The sequence below is a fragment of the Ovis canadensis genome, chromosome 3, assembly GCF_042477335.2.
Source record: "Ovis canadensis isolate MfBH-ARS-UI-01 breed Bighorn chromosome 3, ARS-UI_OviCan_v2, whole genome shotgun sequence".
NCBI classification, from domain to species: domain Eukaryota; kingdom Metazoa; phylum Chordata; class Mammalia; order Artiodactyla; family Bovidae; genus Ovis; species Ovis canadensis.
In genome coordinates, this window is record NC_091247.1 from 228,636,749 (window position 1) to 228,661,175 (window position 24,427).

General features: G+C 57.7%; 1 protein-coding gene across 2 annotated transcripts in view; it reads right to left on the minus strand.

The window, feature by feature from the left end:
* Positions 1-22,713, minus strand: part of CERK (ceramide kinase) — a 36,208-nt gene extending 13,495 nt beyond the window's left edge. Inside the window, exons 1-4 of one of the 2 annotated variants that reach the window (XR_011256230.1) lie at positions 22,171-22,446; positions 3,060-3,173; positions 2,536-2,658; positions 968-1,093 (exon numbers count right to left, since the gene is read on the minus strand). Coding sequence is in view for 1 of the 2 variants with exons in the window: in XM_069586200.1 (XP_069442301.1) it covers positions 968-1,093; positions 2,536-2,658; positions 3,060-3,173; positions 22,171-22,303 (496 nt within the window). In the remaining variant the exon portion in view is untranslated. Of the gene's footprint in view, positions 1-967; positions 1,094-2,535; positions 2,659-3,059; positions 3,174-22,170 lie in introns of both variants that reach the window. The other variant, XM_069586200.1, reaches the window with a different exon arrangement.
* Between the last annotated feature and the right edge of the window lie 1,714 nt (positions 22,714-24,427).

Genomic DNA, 24,427 nt, shown 5'->3' on the forward strand with positions numbered 1-24,427 from the left:
CATCTTCTATTTCATAGTTTTCCCTTAGTTAGCCAAAGGACTTTGTAAATTTCACAATACCAAATGTAAAAAAGGAAAATGTCAATCAATCCATAGTCTGTGTACTCAGTATAACTTCTAAAACTCTCTTGTGCACACAATTTTGCGTCCTTTCTCCCTCAGCATCTTATCACAACCCCCTTTTTATCATTAAAACTTCCTTGTAAAGACCTTTTTAAAGAACTACAAACCATTCCTCCAGATTCAGCACAATGTTATCCACGGCTCTTGTCTGGGGCATCCGCGGTTTCCAGTGTTTTGCTTTTATTAAAATGAGGCAGCAGGCATCTGCGTACCTCCCTCTCAGCCCAGCTGACGGTTTCCCCTGGGAAGTTTAAAAGACCCTAAGACGCGTGACCCGCACTGCCAGGTGGCCCTTTAATAAGCTTACACAAAGCCTTCGCGGCGCTGAACAGGAGACACTGTCTCCTCACAGCCTCCCGGCGCAGAGAACTTGCTCTGAAACTCAGGGCCACAGATGTGGCAGCGCACCGTGCTTCCTAAAAGGTCCCTCCCTGGCAAAACGATCTCTATGCCTTACTGACTGCATGCATCTCCTGCAAGAACTTTCTGTCCGTGGTCTTTGTCCTTTTCCCTCGTAGTGTTTTTCTTGAGGGATTTATCTGCTAACCGTTGGCTGGAACAGTCTTTGCGATTTACTTTTCTTCTCTTTCTGGCATGCCAAAACCCCGACATTCTATTTTGTTAAAAGACTCTTAGTTGGGGAATTCCCTGGCGGTCCAGTGGTTAAGACTACACTTGCACGGCCAAGGGTCAGGTTCAAGCTCAGGGAACTGAGGTCGCACAAGCTGCGTGGCATAGCCACACACACACACACACACACACACACACACATACACACACTGTCTTATCCAGGGAGAACCTCCCCTGGATCGCTCCCACACCGCGCAGGGCCCTCATGGCTTACCAACGATCTCGGTGGTGATGGAGGCCAGTGTGAACAGCGGGGCCACTTTCTTCTCGTAGATCCGCTTGCCCTGTCCTTTCCCTCCGAGCGGGTTGATGAACACTAGCAAGTGCTTCGGCCGAGATGCTACGGAACAACAACAGCGCCTAAGTCACAGTGAGGGGATGCATTCAGACTCGTTCAGAGGTCCAGCTGGACAAGCAGGGGCAGGGGACCGAGCGCCAGCGGTCTGAGATTGGGGGGAAGGTGGACGCATTGGTTAGACAGCGGGTAGTAGACTCCCGTCCCGTCCAGCAGAATTAGACGGTGAAATGGAGAGACCAAGTCCCACCGCCCAGATGCTAAGCCAGAGACATGGTTCTTCCAAGCCAGGAAGCTGCTCTGAAGCCGCTACGTGGGAAACGTCGTCTTCAAATACATTAAAATTCACTTTTTAGATCCAGATGCCAAACTAATTTTAAATGATAGAAAATCAACCTAAACACATGCTTTCTTTTCAGTGGTTGAAGTGTGTACTGAGTTTTTGAGACTGTGTTAGGGCTATCCCCACAACAGATTAGCAAAATGGCATATAAAGGGTGATAAACAGTAAGGTCCTGCTGCCTGGCACAGGGGAAGTATATTCAGTATCGTGTCATAAACCATCATGGAAAAGAACCTGAAGAAAAAGATACGTACCCACGTGCGTACACACACACACACACACACACACACACAACTGAGTCACCGTGCTGTGCAGCACAAATTCACACAACACTGTAAACCAACTTTGTAAATCAAGTGCCTTTGAACTGTGGTGCTGGAGAAGACTCCTGAGAGTCCCCTGGACTGCAAGGAGATCCAACCAGTCCATCCTAAAGGAGATCAGTCCTGGGCATTCATTGGAAGGACTGATGCTGAAGCTGAGGCTCCAATACTTTGGCCCCCTGATGCGAAGAGCTGACTCATTGGAAAAGACCCTGATGCTGGGAAAGATTGAGGGCAGGGGGAGAAGAGGATGACAGAGGATGAGATGGTTGGGTGGCATCACTGACTTAATGGACATGGGTTTGGGTGGACTCCAGCAGTTGATGATGGACAGACAGGCCTGGCATGCTGCAGTCCATGGGGTCGCAAAGAGTCAGACACAACTGAGCGACTGAACTGAACTGAGCTGTCAATCAACTATTCTTCAATTCAAAAAATATATATACCCAAACAACACGGGTGTTCCAGGTACAGAACGAGCTGACACCTACTGCTTTTTAAGTGGGACAGATGGACCCTCATTCCACAGAAGTAATTCACAGCTCAGACACCCCCAGGTGGACACAGGTGCCCCCCAGGCCCCCGGTTTAGTCCTCCGTCCACCTCGAACGCAGGTCTCACCACCCCATTTCCCAGAAAAGGAACCTAGGCCCACGGCGCCAAGGGGCCTGCCCCCAGCCTCGTGTCCGGAAGTGAAGGCACTGGCGCCCGGGGGCCAGGCTCCGGGCACCCCCTGCGCGGTCCTCTAACCAGAAAAGTGTTGAGAAGTCGCAGCATCTCGCCACGTCCGCCTTTGCGCTGAGCACAAAGCAGGCACGTACTCAGTGTCTCCAGCAGCTCCCGCAGGGTCTGCAGCCACAGGTGGTACAGCTGCTCCTCTGGGCACCAGAACGTCACCTGCGCCCACCGCCAGCGGTGCCGCCGGGCCCTCCGAACACGGTGCACTGCACGGAGAACACACGCGTGAGCACGGCCCCGCACACGGGCCCCGGGCCACACCGGCTCCCCTGACGCTCCCCTTTCCTCTGACTACTTGATCCCTTCCAGCGTATACGAGTTCTTTTAACCCATGTGAAAAATAAATAAAAAAGATGAGCAAAACATTAAAAACAGAGCTTGGATATGCATAACTGATTCACTTTGCTCTACAGCAGAGAGTAACACAATGCTGTAAACCAACTGTAGCTCAGTAAGATGTTAAAAAAAAAAACAGAGCTTGGAAAAATGATACAAGGACCTTCCATAAAGATAAACCAAGGACACAATGAGTCTGTTAAGCCAATGACAAAGAAGTTCTCTTTCATGTGAGCTGCCTGGAGCTATGAGGAACTTTCGGGCAGCTTACCTGTGAAAGCGTACGGCTTTTCCATTTTCTGCCATTTTCCGCTGGTGTACTGCTTCCCGTTAATGTCCGTTTCCTCAACAGTGATAATCTCGGAAATAGGCACAGCGCAGGCATCTGCAAAGACACCACACCCTCACTCAGGTCACAGGGCTCACCTCAGCAGCAGCAGAGAGACTCCACGGCGCTGGGACGCCCCAGAGGCAGAGGACAAGCTCCGTGCCATCTTAAGCCTCGGCGCTACATAAGGCTGGGACCCCAGTCCATGCCATCTGAACACGGGGTGTTTCGTCCACAGGGACCGAAGTGGGCTGCGGCTTCTCAGGCCAGCTCCCGTGCTGAACGCGGGGGAAGGTGTTCACGCCCCAGCACCTATGGTTCAGTCTGCTCAGAAATGAAGAGGGAAGGAGGCCCGGGACAGACCAGGACCCCACAGTGTGCCGGTGGGTCAGGCCCACACCAAGGTGGGGGCAGGGGGCTTGGGGTCCAACCACCCACGCGGACGCAGGAGGAGGAAGGGGGTGCCTGCGGACACGGGGAGGACAGCACACAACACCCTCGACTGGAGAGCCAGTCGTCTCCACGGGCCTCAGGTGAGGCCGGACACGAACACAGCCGTGGGAAGTGCGAGGCATCAGCCTGTAACCGAACGCGGGGCCAGAAAAGACCTCTCCAAGGACAGGACCTGGGAGCAGGGAGGCTGGAGGTCCCGCCCCCAGCGAGACCAGGCTACGTCCCCCAAGCCCACCAGCGAAGCGGTTGGGAACCCCGTCCACCTTCACACAGAGGCGCACGGCCCCTCCTCGGGGCCCCCGGTGGCTCAGAGGCCGGTGAGCGCGCCGACGGGCTCCGTTTCTGCGACAGCTAAATGAAACGACAGCGCTGTGACACCTGGAGTGACCTTGCATCACCTTTGGCCTGGCGGCCTAAGGAAATCAAGTTACAAGAGTCAGTTCAGATGCCTCGAAGTTCCGGAGAGGGGTGTCCCCAGGGTTAGAGGTGCTGGGCTGTGGCAGGAAAGGGACACTCTCGCAGAAGAGCTGGAAGCTGGCTGGGCTGACCCGACCCAGAAGAGCCTCCACCCAGGGCCTCTCTCCTGGGCTGACTCTCCGAAGCTGTGACCCCTCTCGTACCCCCTGCTCCCAAAGGGTATCTGACCCCAGCCTGCCAGCGGTCGGACCAGAGGAGGCTGCGAGGGGGCTGCCCGGGAGAGAAGGGGGGCAGGGACATTCGTGGGTGGAGCCTCGCAGAGGGCCTGAGACTAAGGCGCTTTCACTGGGGTGGGGTGGGGGCTCTATCACCCCAACAGCGAAAAACCCCAGTGACTTGCCATCTTCTGCTACGCTCAGCTTACCCACAGCTTCATCTGCTGCTTGGCTGAGAAGAAAAACAAAACCAGGTCAGCAGGACTCAGTCTTCCACATGTGCACCGCTTGTCCACGTAACAGACGTGGTGACAGGTTTTCTCTAAAAAGGGATAGGGATCGCGGGAATCTGAACAAAACATCACCATCTACATCTTGCTTGATCGAGGAAGGACAAGCCCAGAACCCAGGATCCGGACGGAGGCCGTCCTGGGCGAGCCTGTGCCCACGGGGCTGTTGTTAAGGCGCTAGGTCACGTTCGACTCTTTGTGACCCCAAGGACTGGAGCCCACCGGGTGCCTCTGTCCATGGGATTTCCCAGGCAGGAATACTGGAGTGGGTTGCCATGTCCTTCTCCAGGGGATCTTCCTGACCACCGGCTTGGCAGGTGGATTCTTTACCACTGAGCCACCTGGGAAGCCTGGTGGGGAAGGTGGGGGGTTGGCAATAAAAAAGCAGGGCTTGGTGAGTGACGGGCTTGGAACAGAGGCTGGTCCCACCCGGCTCCCTTGGCCCCTCCGTCTGCTGGGCTCGAAGTTCAGCCTGAACCTCCCGACGACACGTGGGGCTGGCAGGTGGGGCTGGCAGGTGAAGCCAGCAGGGGCTGTGGAAGAGACAGGGTCGGGGCGAGGAGGGCGGGGTCCAGCACAGATGGCAGGCTCCTTCCTGCCTCCCCCACCCGCTGACCCCAGGCCACGTGCCTCAGTGCCTGCTATGTGTTGCCTCGCGTGCACAGGTCACCCCCTTGTCTTCAAAACCCTCCCCTCCAGTGAGGGGCGTCGAGAGTCTGGGAGAGGCCCTGAGTCGCGCTTGGCTGGGGGACGACCTGCTCAAAGCCTGTCACTCAGGCTCCGGTGCTGCTGGCTGCGTGTGGCTCCAGGAGTCCGTCACGGGCACGGTGCAGGGAAAATGACGCCGCAGGCCCCAGGTCACCCTGCCCGTGCTGCGCGGAGGGGCCTCCGGGCTCAGCAGTTCACATCGTGTGAACACACAAGTGGGGATGGCCGGTTCGCGTCTATAGGTCGACACAGGGGGCGACCTGGCAGAGAGCCGATGGTGGGACCTGGGGCACTTTCCTTTTCTGCACTCATTAGCATTTCTCTCCCTTGGCTTGCGTTCTGCATAATCCCGCACTGCACACGAGATGAGATAAAAAGTCCAAAGTCTTCCGTGCGAGGCACTGCAGTTGCTTTCAGACCAAATCGACGCCAGCACTGGACTCGCTGGACAGACAAAGGGCCCGCGCCTGCGCTGGCCACCGCGTCTCCCCCAAGCAGCACCCCCCCACCCGACTGGGGCCGGTATCCACACCCAGACGGCGCTCCCTGAGCTGCTCCTGCCACGGCTGGAGGCGCCCTCGTGGCTCCTGGGCCGGCTGTGCCCCATCGCAGGGTCAGGGGCCAAGGCTTGCGGGTGTCCCCTCTCCCTTTATTAAGCCACAACCCAGCATCCCCTTTCAAGCAAACTTCTGAACAGAAGGTTCTGGAAAAGAGGCTCGACTCCCTGGGCACCTCCCTGGCCCAGGGCTCCCCGCCCCCACCCCAGCACCTCTTTGGGGTGGGGCCGTCCGTCACTGGAGGGTTTCAGCAGCACCCTGGGCTCCGGCCACTAATGCCACCTCCCTGCCCACCACCCTGGTTCTGCCAGAGGTTGGCCAGTGTCTCCCACTGCCTCCAGGGCTGGTGAGCGTAGCAACGCTTCTCCAAACAGGGAGCAGAGAGCAAACTGAGGCTCCAAGCCTAGTGCCAACACCTGCTCTAACCAGACAAGGTTTTCAACTCTGGATAATCGCCCCCCGCCCCCCTCCCCTGCCACACACATCTACAACAGAAGTTAAAGATTTTCAACCACAGTTCAGCCAAGTCAAGCAGCCTTGCTGGGACAGCAGTCTTATTGGCAGCCTTTATAAAACCTCTGCTCTACTAAATTACTAAAGCAAAGTGCCTTTATCAGGGTGATTTTAAAAATTTCTTGAGATGAAAAAAGGAGTCCGCCTGTGGCAGCGGCCACCCGAGGACAGACTGTGCAGTGGGCAGCCCGTGGCCGGGTCGGGCAGATGGGGCCGTCCCCTACCATGCGCCACGCCTGTCCTCTCGGGTACCAAGCCCGGGAGGAGCACCGGGGCTCCCTCCACCCCTTTCATGCTCGGATAAGACCACTCAAAAGGCAGAAGACCTCCGAGGCTTCCCAACCCAGGCAGGAGCCCCCTGCTCAGCTCTAGGCTCCGGAAGCCCGGATTCAGTGACCTTCCAGGCTGGCAAGAGATGCGGGAGGCGTGAGTTTGATCCCTGGGTCGGGAAGACCCCCTGGAGGAGGCAATGGCAGCATGCTCCAGTATTCTTCCCTGGGAAATTCCATGGACAGAGGAGCCTGGCAGGCTACAGTCCACGGGTCGCAAAGAGCTGGACAAGGCACAAGCGACTCAGCATGTGTGCAGGCTGGCAGCACCCACACTGGGTCACAGCCCTGCCTCTCTGAGATCCCCAAGGATAGAGGGGACAGAGGCCTCACCAGGCTCGTCCCGCTGGGTGTGCATTGAGCCGATGTCAGCCCCAGAGAGAGGCTTTACTCCCTAGGCAGCCGCGCATGGGCACAGCAAGAAGAGCAAGCCTGAGGCACGCCTCCCCGAAGGCCAGGGTCTGGGGTCCCCATGGGGAGGAGCTGCAGGGCCTCCGGGGCTCGGGGAGCGTGCGGGAAGGCCCATCACCGTGCACGGGGCAACCCGGCCCCGGCCTCCACTCCATCGGAAACAGAGGCACTCAGCTCCCCCCACGGGTGGACTGTTTGGCCCTGGGATGTCAAAAGGTCACCGAGCATACAGCCACTTTGGAAGACGGTATGGAGATTCCTTAAAAACTAGGAATAAAACCACCATGTGACCCAACAATCCCACTCCTAGGCCTAGACCCTGAGGAAGCCAAAACTGAAAGAGACGCAGGTATCCCGCTGTTCACTGCAGCTCCGTTTACAACAGCTGGAACAGGGAAGCCACCTAGACGCCCACTGACAGATGAAGGGATGAAGTCGTGGTGCACAGACGCAATGGAGTATCACCCAGCCATAAGAAGGAACACAGCTGAGTCAGTTCTGATGAGGGGGATAAACCTAGAACCTATTATACAGAGTGAAGTGCATCAGAGAGAGAGATAAATACAGTATTCTAAGACATATACACGGAATCTAGAAAAATGGTGCTGAATAATTTATTTTCAGGGCAGCCGTGGAGAAACAGACAGAGAGAACAGACTCATGGAGACGGGGAGAGGGGCGGAGAGGGGGAGATGTGTGGGGAGAGTAACCTGGGAACTTACATTACTGTATGTACGATAGACAGCCAGCGGGGATTTACTGTATGGCTCAGGAAACTCAAACAGGGCTCTGTATCAACCTAGACAGGTGGGAAGGGGAGGCAGATGAGAGGGAGGTTTGAAAGGGAGGAGATACATGTATACTTATGGCTGATTCATGTTGAAGTTTGACGGAAAACAGCAAAAGTCTGTAAAGCAATTATCCCTCAATAAAAAGATAAAAGTCACTGAGCGGACACTCACGCAGGCCCAGCTGAAGGGTCGGTGGTCCTATCTAGTCTCAACCAAGGCGCTGAGACCAGACACAGTGGACTCCAGGCTCCCGGAGACGACTTGGGCACACGCTGCACTGCTTACGCTCTGTGCTGCTTGGAGGAAGCGCACGTCATATAACAACCTGAACTACTGGGGGGCCGGTGCAGCGGACCAGACTCAAAACCCACCGTGCGGCCACCTGACGCCCCCGCCTGTCTGCCGGCACAGGCGTCCCGTGCGCGCGGCCCCCAGGCCCCGGGGGCGCTCCCTTCCGGCTCTGCGCATGTCTGCGTGTGCGGACATCCGTGTGATCTGTACCCGTGTGCGTGTGCGGCTGAGGAGTCCCGGGCCGACGACACCCTCTGCCACGGCTTGCTCCAGGCAGAGCAGGCCCCTCGGGTCCTACTGGATACACGGGGGCTTCAGCTGCCCCCCCCCCAGCTCTGACCAGCCCCTCTGAACTCCTGCCCAGGCCCCCACCTGGGCTCGCCGCACACCTTCACATGCCAGCTGTGGCGGAGCCGTCCACAGGACCACTACAAAAACCAACCCACAGCAAGAGGGCTTGGACACAACCTCCGCGAAAATATTCTCCTGTCGTCTCAAACCGACAGCTTCCCAACAGTTCGCTGCCACGGCTCTGAACTCAAGCGTCACCAGAGTTTAAAACCACAGGCAGCAAGGTGCCGGGGCTTCCCCGGTGGCTCAGAGAGTAAAGAATCTGCCCGCAGTGCAGGAGAGCCGGGTTCGGTCCTGGGGTTGGGAAGATCCCCTGGAGAAGGGAATGGCAGCCCACTCCAGTATTCTTGCCTGGAGAGTCCCATGGACAGAGGAGCCTGGCGGGCTACAGTCCTTGGGGCCGCAAAGAGTCAGACATGACTGACCACTGGCAAGGTCCCCACTGCACAGGTATTTCACCAGTGCACTTGGGGGACACTCTGGCCCAATGCCACAGGAAGCCCGACACCAGTGCTGGGAGAGGACGCTCACGGTCTGCGGGGCCGCCCACAAGGCTCTGAGGACTTGAGTTCCACCGCAGCCCAATGGGTCTTGAGCATTTAAGAGAGAAAGTCTCATGGGGCAAGCAAACAGAACCTGCTCTTGCCACCTCCCAGGTGCCCAGTGGGCAGTGCTGGCACGCTCAGACACGCCTTCACCTGGCCCTCCCACGTGGGCAAGGGGCTCTGCTGCTGCACGCCTCGGGGATGCTGAAAACATCGCCATGAGTGTCCTCTGGCCTCATCTCAGTGCAGCTTCACTTCTGGTCTTAAGACTCGATCTGGAATCCAACAGAAGCAAACTGCTCAACTCCTCTCTACAGACATACGGATTTTGAGAAACAGCTCTGTAGGCAACTTGGTCATGAAACAAAGAACTAAAGAACTCCTGTATATTAAGGACAAGACCATTTTTCCACGGAACAGCATGTACTACCTCCGTGATAAAAGCATTCAGAAAGAAAACAGTTGGAAGTGCAGAAAAAACCACCAGTGTGCCAAGAGGAAACTCGAGTGATGTGGTCACGAGTCATCACCCGCTGGAGGGCGCGAGCCCCACAGACAGAACCACCGCTCGCTCCCCGGAAGTGCTTCTCTGGCGCCCTCCCGTCCTGCGGCGTTAAACTGCGCGTGGCATGGTGCTGAAGTTTGGGATCTGTGTGATTAAAGTGCAGCTTAGGATCACATTTTTTAAGTATAAAATGGAAATCTTAACTGGTATCAACTTTTGCAACGCTGTAAAAACTAAGCAAATTCAAAATAAAAGAAGACAAAGAAGAGGCAACTTTTTCATAAAATCGAAAAAAAACTCTCAAGTTTTAACACGTCTTTGATTTTTGTTTAATTTTATATTATTAAACTTCTTGAAAACCTAATGTCCAGCTACAACCCTCATTTCGGTCATTTCTGTTCACTGATGAACTCTACAACTTAACACATCACAAAGCACAAGAGAAGTAAAGGGTGGGTTTACAAGGCTTCACTGGAACGCATGATCACAAAGACCTTGCTCGGATGTGAAGTGAGTATGCTCTGGCCACACACTCACAGGGACCACCGCAGTCCCTCAGCCAAGCCACTAGTCCCCACCCTTGCTACCTGCCCCCCCACACCAGATACACACACACACATACACACACACCCCCAGAGGTACACACACCACATACACACTGAAGTGGGGCGTCCCTTCACCCACAGCCGTGCCCCCCGACTGCAGGATGCGGCACAGGCCACCAAGTGTGGAGGTGAACAGCCACAAAGCCACTCAGAAACGGGCGAAGAAAAAGACCTAAAAAAATTAACAATAAGCAAGCAGCCATGCACAGGAAACGGGTGGAGTATCTTTAATGTTGAAGGACGTAAGCTTTCATTAACAAGAATATCCGTATCGACAGTATATCAGGATAGGTAATTTTATTAGGGTTTGCACCTTGCAAAAATCATGCATGCGTGCTAAGTCGCTTCAGTCGTGTCCGACTCTTTGCGACCCCATGGACTGTAGCCCGCCAGGCTCCTCTGTCCATGGGGTTCTCCAGGCAAGAACACTGGAGTGGGCTGCCATTTCCTCCTCCAGGGGATCTTCCCGACTCAGGGATCAAACCCAGGTCGCCTGCGTTGGCAGGCTGATTCTTTACCACTGAGCCCCCTGGGAAGCCTGCACAAAGTCATATTGGAAGTGACGTCCATTTCTCCAAAGAGCGCGGCTCGAGTGACTGACACCTGCCGACTCAGTGACTCGGATCAGCCCCCAGTTCCCTCGCTCTCCGGTCCTTCAGCCGAACTTGAAGGCGCCTCTCGCTGTGCCTGTCCGTCCAGCGTCAATTTTTCTTCTAATAACAAAGCAATCTATCTTTTAGGGCCATTAGCACAAACCATTAGCAAATGTTATAATTGTTAACAACTCAAAACACTCTTCTCTTGTAACACAGCCCTTTCCAGAAATGGACTGAAATTTTGTAACCAAACCTGGGCTGGAAGCCTCAGGGCTTCTGCTGACAAGAGTCTCGGTTCTCTGGCCTCCCCTCCCTGTCCCCAGGGAGTGTGACCTCGCCTGGTGTGACAGGCGGTCACCCTCCCACGTGGGTGGGGGCCGAGGGGCCGCGCGTTGCAGAGGGACCACGGGTGAGGCTGCCCACGCAGCTCCCGGGGCAGCTGCGATGTCCAGGAGCCTCGGCTGCTGCCGGTCTCGGCTCTCTCCTGCCCTTCCCAGCGCTGGCCGTGACCCGCGGGCACTGCGTGGGCTTCCGAGCTGCAACTCAGAGCAGAAACGTCCCCGCCGTCTATGGGTCCGCTTCTCTTACAAGGTCCCAGACGGCTGTGTGCACACCCACCCAGATGGCAGTGGGCGGGGGCCAGGGTCCCCCCAGCCCAGCATCAGGCTGCAGGTGGCCCAGCCGCCCCCAAGGCTTTTCTGCATCAGCGCCCACGATAGGACGGGACTGGGCCTTTCAGGAAACGGTGCTGCCGCACCTGCTCGGGATGGGCTTCTCTGCGGGTCCCCGGGCCGTGGGTCTGGGGGACAGGCTGCAACTTACACCTGCGGAGCCGCATTTGCACACACAGGACTTGTGAGCCACAAGGGAGTCCCAAGTCCAGTCCCAAGTCCCATCTGCGCAGCCCTGCGCTCCTTCGAGCACAGGCTACCCCAGCTAAGCGTCTCCAGCCTGGTGATCGGGACTGAGAACTCCAGGGGCCTGAGCGGAAGCCCCTGGCCACTTGGGGCACAATGCCTGACTCCTCCAGCAAGATCCCTGCTCTCCCCACCCCTCCGCCAGGAGAGGCAGTGGGGGCCACTGAGAGGAACCGCAGAACCTGCATCCTCGCCGGGGGCGCACCCCAGGATCTCGGGGTCTGGGCTCTAGTAGAGTCCCACCTGTTCCAGACTGCCGCCTCGTAAATGGGGCCAGGATCGCCCGTGTGAGGCGGCAAACAGCATGGCAGGCTCGAGGGCGCCAGCCTCAGCAGGACTAGCCCGACTCCAGGGCCGCCCGCAGCCGCCCTCTCCCCCGTGTCTGAGCAAGACGGGAGCCAGACAGTTAACTGAGGAGCCCAAAGCACACAGCAGCAGGCCGGCTGGCCGGAGTGGCACCCCCACAGAAGGAGCGGAGTCCCCGCAGAAGGAGTGGGATCCCCGCAGAAGGAGCAGCCCTCGCAGGCCCTTCCCTTGGTCTGTATCCCCACCTCTGGGGCTTCCCTGGTGGCTCAGCTGGTAAAGAATCCGCCTGCAATGCAGGAGGCCTGGGTTCCATCCCTGGGTTGGGAAGATCCCCCCGAGAAGGGATAGGCTACCCACTCCAGTATTCTTGGGCTTCCCTTGTGGCTCAGCTGGTAAAGAATCCGCCTGCAATTCGGGAGGCCTGGGTTCCACCCCTGGGTTGGGGAGATCACCTGGAGAAGGGAAAGGCTGCCCACTCCAGGATTCGGGCCTGGAGAAGTCCCTGTGCAGTCCATGGGGTTGCAACTGAGCGACTTTCACCTTCACTTAGACCTCCGCTCCGAGGGCAGCCTGAGGTCTTGAGCTGCACGCTGGATGCCTGTCTGGCTCTTTTCGACCCCACGGACTGTAGCCCGCCAGGCTCCTCTGTCCATGGGATTCTCCAGGCAAGAACACTGGAGTGCATTGCCATTCCCTTCTCCAGGGTGTCTTCCCCACCCAGGGATCGAACCGAGTCTCTCACAACTCCTCCATCTGCAGGCGGGTTCTTTACCATGAGCACCACCTGGGCAGCCCAAGCCTGCTGGATGCAGAGAACGAAAGCCCGCCCCTGTGTCCAGAGAGGTTGGAGCACGGCCGGCAGGGCTGGGAGGGCGTCCTGGCTCTGCCGGTGGACGGACACGTGCTGGGCTCCCTCTCGGCCTTCGTGAGCAGAACACACAGGATGTGCGAGGGGCCTTGGGGGCTGAACGGCCAAGTCTGTCAGCTCCTGGTGCCAGCCGCACCCAAGTGACCAACACCAGGGAGGCCCCCAGAGGTGTGCCAAGGCCTCAAGAGCTGGGCTGATGTGGAAGCCCCCTCCCACGGCCTTGCCATCTGTGTACAACCAGGCTGAGCACCTGCCTGAGGAAAGAAAATCCTCCAGAGGACTCACAACATAATATTAAAAATATTAACCAGCACACCAAGAATCAGGCAACCCTGAGAGGCCCAGGGGGAAAGCCAGTCAGCAGACGCCCCACCCAAGATGCCCCAGGTGTCCGAGGCGTCAGACACAAACTTCAGCGTGGTCGATAGAACCAGGCTCAGTGAGATGCTGCTCTGAACGTTCCTAAAGTGAACGGAAAGACAGAAGTTCCCAGGACAAAAAGAGACGACTAGAAGGAACCAAATGGAAAATTTAGAACTGGAAGGACAGCAAGTGAAATAAAACAGCCACGAGCTGGGCTCAGCAGTGAAGCCCCACAACTCAGTAGGAATAACCTGCTCTGAATAACAGAGAGGAAAAAATATGTTAAAGATGGCCCAGGGACCTTCTGCTCTGAGATGAAGGGCGAGACTGCTCCTCCCTGGAGTCCCACGTGGCAGTAATGCCCAGAGACTCTGGAAGGCAGGCGGGAGGAGGGAGCTGACCTGGGACCTCGGGGCCAGGGAAAGACGGCGGAGAGTTCCCTGGGTTTCTTCCTGCCCCACGCTATCTCAGATTTGAAGACTTCAGCAACTGGAAATGCCAACAGGTACAAACAAAAAACTCCACCCAAGGTCACTCTCTCTGGCCAAAGGACCAGGGGCAGGAGAGCAGTAAGACGAGAAACTTCTGGACAAGAACTGCCCTCCTCCAGCAACACACAGGAAACCTGCCCCCATCCCCCGCCTGCAAAGTCTGCCCGGAGTCTAGACATCTGCCCTCCAGGTGGAGGCAGGCGCCTGACACTCCCCAGCAGGGTGGCGTGAGGGAAGCCAGCACTTTCATCCCAGCGGGTGGCGAGCCTCACACCCCAGAGGGGTCAGTGGAGATGAGGAGGGAGTGGATTTCCACCGCCTCCCAGCACGAGTGGGGTGCCCCTCACCTTCCTTGCTGGGCTGGTGTCAGGGGACCAAGGGGAGAGTCAGAACTTGCACCTCCACCAACCTTCAGCCACCCTCCACGGCACACAGTCACAGGGAATCCCTACCCTTCCAGCCAGGAGGTCTCAGTGGAGGCCGAGAGGGGGGTTCACCCAGCAGCAATGGGGGGCACCCCCCTGACTGCTGATGAGGCCCAGGGGAACCCGGACTTCTTCCCCGATCTGGCGGTAACTAGTCCCCCCTCCTCCCTGACGGCGCAGTGTCAGAGAAAGCCAGCTATAAGAGGAAACTGAAATAAGATCCAAATTTTCATAACGTAAACAAGACAGAAATGTCCAGGTTTCAACCGAAAATCAAGCACCATGCCAAGAACCGGGAAGATCTCAAAATGAGAGGAAAAAAGGACAATCACTCGATGCCAAAACTGAGATGACAAAGACGTTGGGGTTATCTCACAAGGATTTCAAAGCCGCCACGATGAAAATGCTTCACAAACAACTGCATACTTCAAACAAATGAAGACATATAAAGACTCAGTGAAGAAAAGAGTCTCAGCAAAGAAATAGACGATTACAAAGAAGAACCAAATGAAAATTTTAGAACTGAAAAAATACGATAACCAAAACAGAAAACAAACGGGGGAACTCAACAGCAGCACGGAGGCAGCGGGAAAATCAGTGAGCTGGGAGACACGGCCAGAGAAATCACTCCAACTCGGCAACAGAGGAAAGTAACTTAGAAAAAGCAACAACACTGACGCTGAACGGGCTTAACGTGGGACCTGCGGGGTCACAGCAGAGGGCCTAACATGTCGCTGGGGCCCAGAAGGAGAGGAGGAGAGGGGACGACAGAGTGCGCAAGAAATAACAGCTGAAAACGGCTCGGAAGTGTCGACAAAAGACATAACCTCAAATATCACTAACTCAAAGAAATCCAATCCAAGACACATCCAAGTCTGGATTCCGAAAATCAAGCACAAAGAAAAGAATATGAAAATTAACAGTCAGAGAGAAACATCACTTCACCTACAGGGGAAAAGAATTTTGAATGACAGTGGATTTATCCTCAGAAATCATGGAAGGCAGAAGCACACTGCTTTTCCAGTGCTGAAAAGAAAAGAATCTTATACCCAGCAAAAATATCCTTTGGGGATTACAGGAGAAACCAAGACATTCTCAGATGAAGAAAAACAGTCTTGTTGCCAGCAGACGGGTCCTAAAAGAACAGATACAGGAAGTAGAAATGATAAAAGAAGACTCCCTGAAAAAAAAAAAAAGAGGAAACAGAAGAAAGAATATAGTAAGTAAAGATACGTGCAATCACAACAGTGTTTCCTCCTCCTGACTTTCCTGAATTATGCTTGAGGGTTGAAGACAAAGCTATAACACTGATGTGGTTCCAAATGCATGTGGAAGAGATGAGACAATTTTACTATAAAACGGGAGAGTAAAGTGATGCAGAGAGAGGGGAGGTTTCTGTACTTCCTCAGACTGGTACAATGGCAAGTCCACTAGACTGGGATGAGACTCGCACACACAGACCTACACCGAGGGCCATACACAGAGCTGCACTCAGAAGCAGTATGGACATCTTACCACCACAGACAGCTGACTCAAAAGCAGGTGAAGACATACAGACAAATCAGTATGGATCCTAAAAACAGACTTTTAAGCAATTCACAGGAAGGCAGGAAAAAGCAGAGAAATGAAAACTAAAAAACAAAAGGTTAAATGGCAGATTTAAGCCCTAATATATTTACATTAAGAAGGCACAGGTTGGCCTAGATGATTAAAAAACACGAGTCAAACCCACAGAGTCTAAAGAAACTCACTTCAAATCTAAGGGCGTAAGCAGGTTGAAAGTAAAAGGACAGAAAAGACACGTGGAGCAGGCGTGGCCGCGTCACCCGGTAAAGTGGGCTCTAGAACAGACAGAACAGTCAGAGGCAAAGACGGGCGCTACACAACGCAGAGTCGACCAGAATGAAGGCTCAGCGATCCTGACCGTGCACGCGCCAGCCGCCGCGGCAGGAAAACGCGCAGGGATGAACAACGGTTTCCAGCAGGGTCGGCAAACTGCAGGCCAAATCCAGCATGCTGCCCCCTTCTGTAAACAGGTTTCTCGGCACGAAGCTACGTGCATTCACTCACACGCGGCCTACAGCGGCTTTTGCACTAAAGCAGCAGAATTGAGAAGCTGGGGCCCACAAAGCCTAAAGTATTTGCAACCTGGCTTTTTCTTTTTAAAATTATTTACCCACTGATCTGATCTCTGGCTGTGCTGGGTCCCTGCTGCCCTAGGGGCTTTCCTCCAGCTGCGGGAGGCGGGTCTCTCGCGGCGGAGGCCTCTCCCGCTGCAGGGCACGGGCTTCGCGGTGCCGCCCGCCCGCCCGGGGTGAGCTCAGCAGTTGCGGCTCCTTCGCCCCAGAGAACAGGCTCAGCAGCGGTGGTGCGCATGCGCAGTTGCTCTGTGGCCTGTGCGGCCTTCCCGGGCCAGGGATCGAACCTTGAGTCTCCTGCGCTGGCAGGCGGATTCTTTATCACTGAGCCACTTGGGAAGCCCTGCCATCTGACTTCTTAAGGAAACATCTGCTGACCTACTTTGGAGTAACAAAGAAAAGTTACCCTTGGAATTATCTCAGCGTAATTACATTATTTATGACCACATTCGGCTACTCTGAAGCCACGAAATCTGACCATAGCTGAGGCAGGTGCCTAGAGAGACGGAGGCAGGCAGGTCGGCTGTTTTTCTGACAGCTGCTTTTCAAAACCACAAAAGCCTGTCTGTCTCTTCCGATAGTGAGTCATACGCAAATCTGGAAAGATTTTTTTTTTTTTTCTGAAATAGGTAAACAAGAGCCATTTAGTTCCTATTCAAATATACTGAGATTCCTATCTATCTCTGCAGGTTGCTGGCCTCACATAGTCTGATAGCATCTGCAGCACTTCTGACCTCATCACCGGGCGGGCGTAAGTAAGACGTACGAGGAGACACTGAAACACAGGGCTATGGGATTTGGGGGGCGAATGGTTCAGGGGATTCTGTAGAATTTCTGGGTTCTACCCAAACCTTTCAGCTTCCTAGCCACTCACAGTGGTTTTAAACTCACTCCTCTAGAGAAAAGGAAAGATGCTTGGACAGCAAGCAGCCACTTCCCCCCACGCTCTCCACCAGTGGCCCAGTTGTCCCCCACGGTTGGGGTCCAGTCCCCGGCTGGCCACCACTCACCACGCAGCCAGGGACGGGCCGAACCCTGCCTCCCACAGCCAGCCACTCACACGGAGCTCGGTCCACACCTGCTATTTACACAGACACTCGAGGCCCTCCGGGAGGACGGGGAGGAGAAACAAGGAAGTGAGTCCTTCCCACGCTGGATTCCGCCCCAAGAGCGAGCACAGGGGAGATAAGACAGATAGTCCTAAAAAAGAAAACAGGGAAAACCCGTAACATACAGCAGAAGGAAGCAGCTATCGGAGAGGGACAAACAGCTGTACAAACAAAAAAAAAAAAACAAAGACAGACGAGGGAAGGCAAGGTGCCAGCAGAGCTGGGCCCTGAGCCGAGGTAAGATCTGAACACAGCGGTGGGGAGAGGGGGGCTGTCTTGTGGGGACTCAGGTCTGGCTCAGCTGGGGCCTCAGGAGTCAAGGAGGTCAGGGCCGAGGAGCCCTGCAAGTGAGGCAGGCACGGGCAGCTTGCAAGCTAGTCGGCAAGCTGCCCAGCACGTGAAAGAATCTTCTAGAAGGGCAAGCATCCCAGGAGGAGGGGGTGAGGGGGAGAGTGCCTAGCCGTAGACTTTGGGGCTGTATTAGACGGGCTTCACGGTGCTTTCCAAACTTCCATCCGACAACCTCGGGGTAACCCATCAGAAGGTGCTCGAGGGAGGGGACACAGGGAGCAAAGATGGACAAGGCAAGCCTGGAGGCACGGCTGCAGGAGGCACCTGAACCGGCCTGTGGCTTAAAGAGAACCACACAGGAGAGGAGTGCGGAGCCCCGATACCGGCCGGGGCACACAGACCTGGGAGCTGGCTGGCTGTCTCCTGTGGGCCGTGCCAGAAACTTGGAACCAGAGCTCAGGAGAAACTGGGACGGAAGGTGGCTCAGTAGGAGAACCTGCAGGGCGCTGCAATCAGGAGGGCGAGATAAGATCCCCAAAGTGAAGCCACCTCAAGTGTTCATTTGCTCAGTCATGTCCGACTCTTTGAGACCCCATGGATTGTAGCCCACCAGGCTCCTCTGTCCACAGGGACTCTCCAGGCAACATTACTGGAGTGGGTTGCCATGTCCTTCTCCAGGGGATCTTCCCAACCCAGGGGTCTTCTTCACTGCAGGCAGATTCTTTATCATCTGAGCCACCAGGGAAGCCCGAAGCCACCTTACCTTGGACCCACCCACATGTTCACAAAACAGCACGTGAAAGGCAGAGAGCAACTAGGTTCTCTAGAAATGTCTGCTGTTTAGAAACCTAGACCAATCGAGAGGATAAATAAATTGGGTCGGGGACAGAAAGCAAAAAAACTGTCATCGGTACCTTAACAAACACACAGAAAATATATCTCCCAAAGTATAAAACATCGTTTCTTATATACTAGTCTTTTTTCCTTTAGGCTAGATGTTCAAATATGGCAAATTCACCAGATTACATCCTTAAAATGTGTGTTTCATTGCATGCAAATTACGCCTCGATAAAGCTAATGTGAAAAAAAATCATGTTTTAAGAGAGTGAACAGTAATACGCACATTCACAGAGACCAACAGCAAATATTTGCTCTCGAAGGTTAAGACTGCGGGTGTTTCTCTCCCTGTGTGCTTTTCTGTTTTCTAGATTTTATTAAACCAACATGAGTTACTTTCATAAGCAGGAAAAAAAATTAGTTTTAAGTATCTGTGGCTTGCCTATTTCCGTGGGCACTGCGCAGGGGTGTTGGACTGTAAATACAACAGTAACTTGTACAAGGAGCTTCCCAGCAACCCGGGACATCCTCGATGGGAGAGGGGAAAACTTCTGCAGGAGGCTGGGCATAGCCCCACCCCCACCCCAGGGTGCCCACGCACACACACACACACACACACACACACACACGCACGTGTCCCAGCATCAACCCTAAAGAAACACTTCCAGAGTCTCTCTGAGCGTGTTTCACCGTGGCCCTGGGGTGCAACTCGGATACAGTTTCAGCCTGTTTCAGGATCAGCTAGCCCGAGCCACTGAGAGAAGGCTGGTCTGTGTTTCCTGTTTTCAGTCTGCCCCACTTCCGACCGGGCTGGTGCCGGGGAGCCTCACAGCTTCCTTAAGAGAGCAGCCCGCGCGGGGTCCAGAAGGCGCTGCCTCCCGGTTCTTGGTCCTACCTTTGCTCTGAGCCCCCCACTGAGGTGGAAGGCTGGACCTGGATGAAAAGCCAGCTCCCTTTTGTGCATTACGTACCATCCATCGAAACCCACTCACAACGTCCATGTTTCCCCTTCTGCGAAAAGCGACACTGGGGAAGCTGTGCAGGCCAGACGAAGCGGCCGCACCCGGTGCCCACGGTGGCCCCAGCCCTGGGCCCCCTCGGTCCATCTTCTAAGGTGGTCTCAATTCACTCGGCCTGATTCTGCACAGCCCTCCACCTCTCTTCACTCCCCCACCAGGACACCATCCACCCCGCACACAGGCACACCTGGGACTGTGGCAGGCCGGGCACTGCCACTCTGAAATATCCCCTGCCCTCAAGCGTGGGGTCATCTCTCTCGGGCCTGGCTCCCCTCGGGGTGCATCTGTGAGGAGCCCCATGAGCTGCAGCAGCTGACCCAGGGCCTCCTCAGGTTGGTGGGTGGCACGGGGTGGGGAGGCAGGGCTCCTCTAGTGCCGACCTTTCCAGGGGAGGGGGTACCCATCTCTTGCACACCACTCAGGAAAGCTCCGGATGAACCCATACAAGAGGGCCTTCAGGGTTTGCGAGAGGGAAGCAACCACTGTTTCAGGAAAGAGGCGGGCCACTGTGCAAGTGAGGAGCTCGGAAAAGCAAGCTGACCCAAAGTGCACAAAACCCAGAATCTGGGGGCCAGAAACCAAAATCACAGCTGGCCGAGGATGCCAACGCTGAAAGCCGGCAACGCAAGTCCCCCATCCAGACACCCCAGACGGGTGGGGCCCATTCGGTGTCCACGTGGCTGCTGAGGCCTAAACGAGGCCACGGCACCTGGGCATAGCGGCTAAAATCGGACCCACCACGCTTCACACGCCGGTTCAGCCACTAGCCGGGCTGGTTTCTCACACTCCTGCGGCTCGGCCTCTTCATCCGTAAAATCCAAGAGAAGCTGCCCGGCAGGAATGCACCGCGTGTGAATGTGACCTGGGACAGAGCACGTGGCTGCACCGAGAGCCCCGTGAGATGGCAGTGCTCCATCCCGAAGCAGAGAGATTCACAGGAAGTTCAAAAGCCCTCGGGGCCAGGCCAGGGGAGACCTGGACCTGGGGCCCTGCTGCGTGGTGCCAGGAGCCTAAGGCTGGCCTTCTAGGATGACGCTTCTTCCCCAGGGGACAACAGAAAGCTGGTGGAAGGGTGACGTCTCAGACAGCTGGCCTCAGAGTAGCTCTCTGCAGACCATGCTTCTGGGACCCCCAGGCTGTAAACCAGGAGTCCGAGACCACCCTGACCCTGGCCCCAGCAAACTAGTGGGTCGGCCCTCCCCTCCCGCACCAGCAGAGCCATACAGCCTCAGGGACGAGAAAGCCCCCACAGACCCAGTGCAGCACCCTGACTGCCCCAAGGCATTGAAAAGGCATCCCAAACTCAGCATGTGCACCAGAGAATCCCAGCCTACCCCGCACCCCCCCCAATTAAAAACTAAACCCCCACTCATGCTGCAACTCCAGTAAGCACAAACCTGGACCCCCATTCCGCTAGCCTTCCCCATCTAAGCGGACAGATCCAGTCCTGCTCAGCGCCCCTCTGCTGGACAAGGCCAGCAGCCTCTCGCCGGCAGTTCCCTGGCCTGCCTCTCTCTGCTCCCCGCTGGGCCCACGGGGTGCCTTTCACCAGGTGAAGATGGATAAAGCCCTCCAGAGGTCCCGACCTCAGCCCCTGCCACCCAAAGAGCCCCGGCCCCCTTCCCCACCTCCCGCGGCTCCCCGGCCTTGTGTGGGCCTCCGGGCCAGCCTCTGGCCATGGTCCCTGTGGTCCTGCTCCCTGGGCCGTCTCGCCAGGAGGTGCACGGGCCTCTGCGGGGCTCTGCGGAGCCCACCCCCTTCTCTGCGGGGCTCCACCCCCTTCTCGCACGTCCACGCCCACGTGTCCTCCCTGCAGGCCTGTCTCTGCCTCTGAGGGAAACTGCTCCTCTGCACCAGGGACGCTGTCAGGAGAGCTGAGCTCGGGCGAGCACGCTGCCGTGCCCGCCACGACAGGCCCTCCATAAAAACCTGCTGAGAAGACAAGTCAGTGAGATGGAAACACCACACTCTCCAGTCACTAGAAACACGCCCAGACTGGCCAGGCCCCCGCTGCCTCTGCCAGGGAGGCCTCCCGGCTCCCACTGTCCCACCAGGTAACCGCCCTCCTGCCCAGGGTCAACCGACATCTCCTCCATAAGCCGCTGCCCATCCTCCTGCCGCAGGGCAGCTCGGCAGGGGACCCGCTGGCCCCTTCTCCTTGGGGGCAGACAGTGCCCTTTTCAGTTAAACCAGGGCTGCCCCAAGTTGGAGGGCCTGCAGGTCGTGTGTCCAGCCTGTCGCAGCAAGATGAACAACCCCTTCCTCTGGGAGGGAGCACACCCCCTCCCCCCAGGGAGCACATCCCAGACTGAAGGTCACCAGCGCTTGCTTTACTGCGGGGACAGGGATTCCGACCCCGCTCTGGATCGGGTTAAACTGACACCAGGGTGGGGGCGCCGGCACCCCCTCGGGGTCCCTCCGTCACAATCGATCAGAATGGTGCCCTTCAGACGCTGGCAGGCGGGGTCCCAGAGAGGCGGTCCGTGCGATCCGTCCGGGAGACACCTCCTGGGCCGCAGACCTCCCCGGCCTTCACGATCCCCGCGTCCCTCTCCCTCAGGGGTCGCGTCCCCGCCGCCCCCCCCCCCTCACCCCGGCTCTCCCCGGCGCCGGCTGGCTCTTTGTCATCGGGTCCCGGCCCTTCCCCGCTCGCCGGCCTCCCCGGGGCCCCTTCCCCCCTACCGCAGCCCGGCCGAGCCGCGGCGACACTCACCGGCGCCCGGGTCCCCGGCTCCGGGCCCGGGGCTCCGCCACCAGCGCAGCAGCGCCCGCGCGGGGTCCAGGCTCACGGCGCAGCGCTGCTGCTTCACCCAGAGCACCGAGCGCAGCGGCTCCGCCGCCCCCATCGCGCCCGGCGCCCGGGGCGCCGCCTGCTCGGCCGGGCTGGGGGCGCGCGCGGCGCCGAGGGCGCGGGACCGTTAGCGGCCCCCTGGAGCCGGCCAGGGCGCGGCGGCGGCGGCGGCGCGGGGCGGGCGGGGCGCGGGCGGGCGGGCGGCGCTGCGTCACCCCGTACGCGGGGCGGCCGCGGGCACCGAGGAGGGGCCGCGGGCAGCGCGCGGAGGCCGGCGAGGGCGGCCGGCCGGAGCGGGGCGGCGGGCCGGGCTGGGGGCCGGACGCGGAGGGATAGGGCGCAGCCGAGGGAGGCGGGGCGCACCCCGGGGACCAGGAGGGGTCCGGGGGGATCCGGCGGGGGGCGGGGAGGAGGAGGGAGGCGGACGGGGCGCTGGGTTCCGAGCAGAGGAGCCGAGGAGGGGCCTGCGCGGAGGAGGAAGGCGAAGGGGGCGGAGAGCAGCGGAGGGGCCGGGCAATCAAGGACGGGGCTGGGCTGGGGTCGAGGCGCCAGGGGGCCGCCTGAGCTCTGGGGTTAGCTCTGGGCGGGGAGGAGGCGGCTTCCCCTGGCCGCCGACCGTAGGGTCCCCAGGGGCGTGGAGCTCAGTAGCGCCTCCCTGGCCGGTCGTGGGGACAGGCGGGGTCCTCCAGGGGCGCAGAAAATGCTACCCGGTCGGTCCTGAGGGTGCGGCGGAAGGAGCCTGGTTTTCGGGCGGGTGTGGACTAACCCGCCCCTCCTCACGCGGCCACCCTGGGCAGCGTGGCCGCGTGCATCCAGCGGCATTTTGGATCCCCGTCTTCTCCTCTTGGAAATGTAAACCTGAAGACCTAGCAGGCACCCTCGGGAGGTGTGGACCCTGCTGGCCCCAGCCTGGCAGTGGACACCACCTCCTCTGCTTCGGGGGCCATCTTCGTGACCACCGGGGTGCTTCGGGACCCCCGCATTCCTAACGGGGGCAGTTTCAGGCACTGAGGGCTGAGCAGTAAGGGGTGGGGCCTGCGTGTCAACTAGGTAGTCTGAGTCAAAGGGTCCTGCTGGGCCTGCACACCCAGACTGGGGACAGATGGCCCCTGAGGAGGCCTGTCCTGGTCACAGGTGGCAGAGGTGAGGCTCAGAGGCCGGCTAGGGTCCAGCCACCCCTTACTGCCCACTAGGGTATGTGTCTGGGCTGGGGGTGGCTGAGAGCAGTTCCGGATCCCACAGCCCAGGTTCTAAAGGCCAGCCAACCTGCACAGGGTGGGGTGCTGGGGAACCAGTGGAGGGGAGGGACTTGCAGGCCGGCAGGCCAGAGGGCTTCCTGGAGGAGGTCTCCCCCTTAGGGACCTGGGAGGAAGCTGGAGGGGGCCACTGAGCCCTCCTCTCCCTCCTGAGCAGGCCCAAGGAGAGGGGGTTCCTGTTCTGAGCCAGGAGGCACCACCCTGGCACCCCCGGACTCTTCCTCACCACCCTGCTCAGCTCCACTGTCCCTTGTCCACAGGCGGCCTTCACTGACCACCCCTCAGCCCAGCAGGGCTCCAGCCTCGCTCACAGAGCACATTGCCACCACCACCACCCCCCCCCAACCACCTCCATGAGGATGTGGACTTGCCTGGCCCCGTGGCGCCAGCCCTGAACACACTGGGGCACGTAATAAGGGTGTTCATGTTTGTCCCATAAGGGCACCTGTCCCAGACTCATCACTGAAGAAGCTGCTGCTCAGAGCAGGGCTCCCAAGTGACGGGTTTGGCTCCAGGGGCCTGAGCCACCTGTGTGCTGCCCCCACCCCCAGCTCTCCTTGGCTTCTCTTGCGCATGTCTCCCCTCAGGTGGCGGAAGGGCGGGCACACGGCCTTGCTGCCCGTGCCTGGCACCAGGGAGCCACATGTACTGGTTTTACCCTGCCAGCTCCCTGTGACTCACTCATGCTGGAGCCCAGCCCCCGTTCAGCCTGGGGCAGGGAGTCAGGAGCCAGGACAGGGCAGAGGGCGGGGGTGGGTTCTGGCCCCTCCCTTGGGCACGCTGTACCTGATCTCCCAGCCCGGTAGTGCCCTTGGCGGCAAGGCCTGCCCTGCCCCCTCCCTCCCACAGCTGCCGCTCTGAGGCTCTGGAAACATGGATATGAAACTTCTCTGGAAATCTTGCGCCAGTGCCGGGTGGGGGTG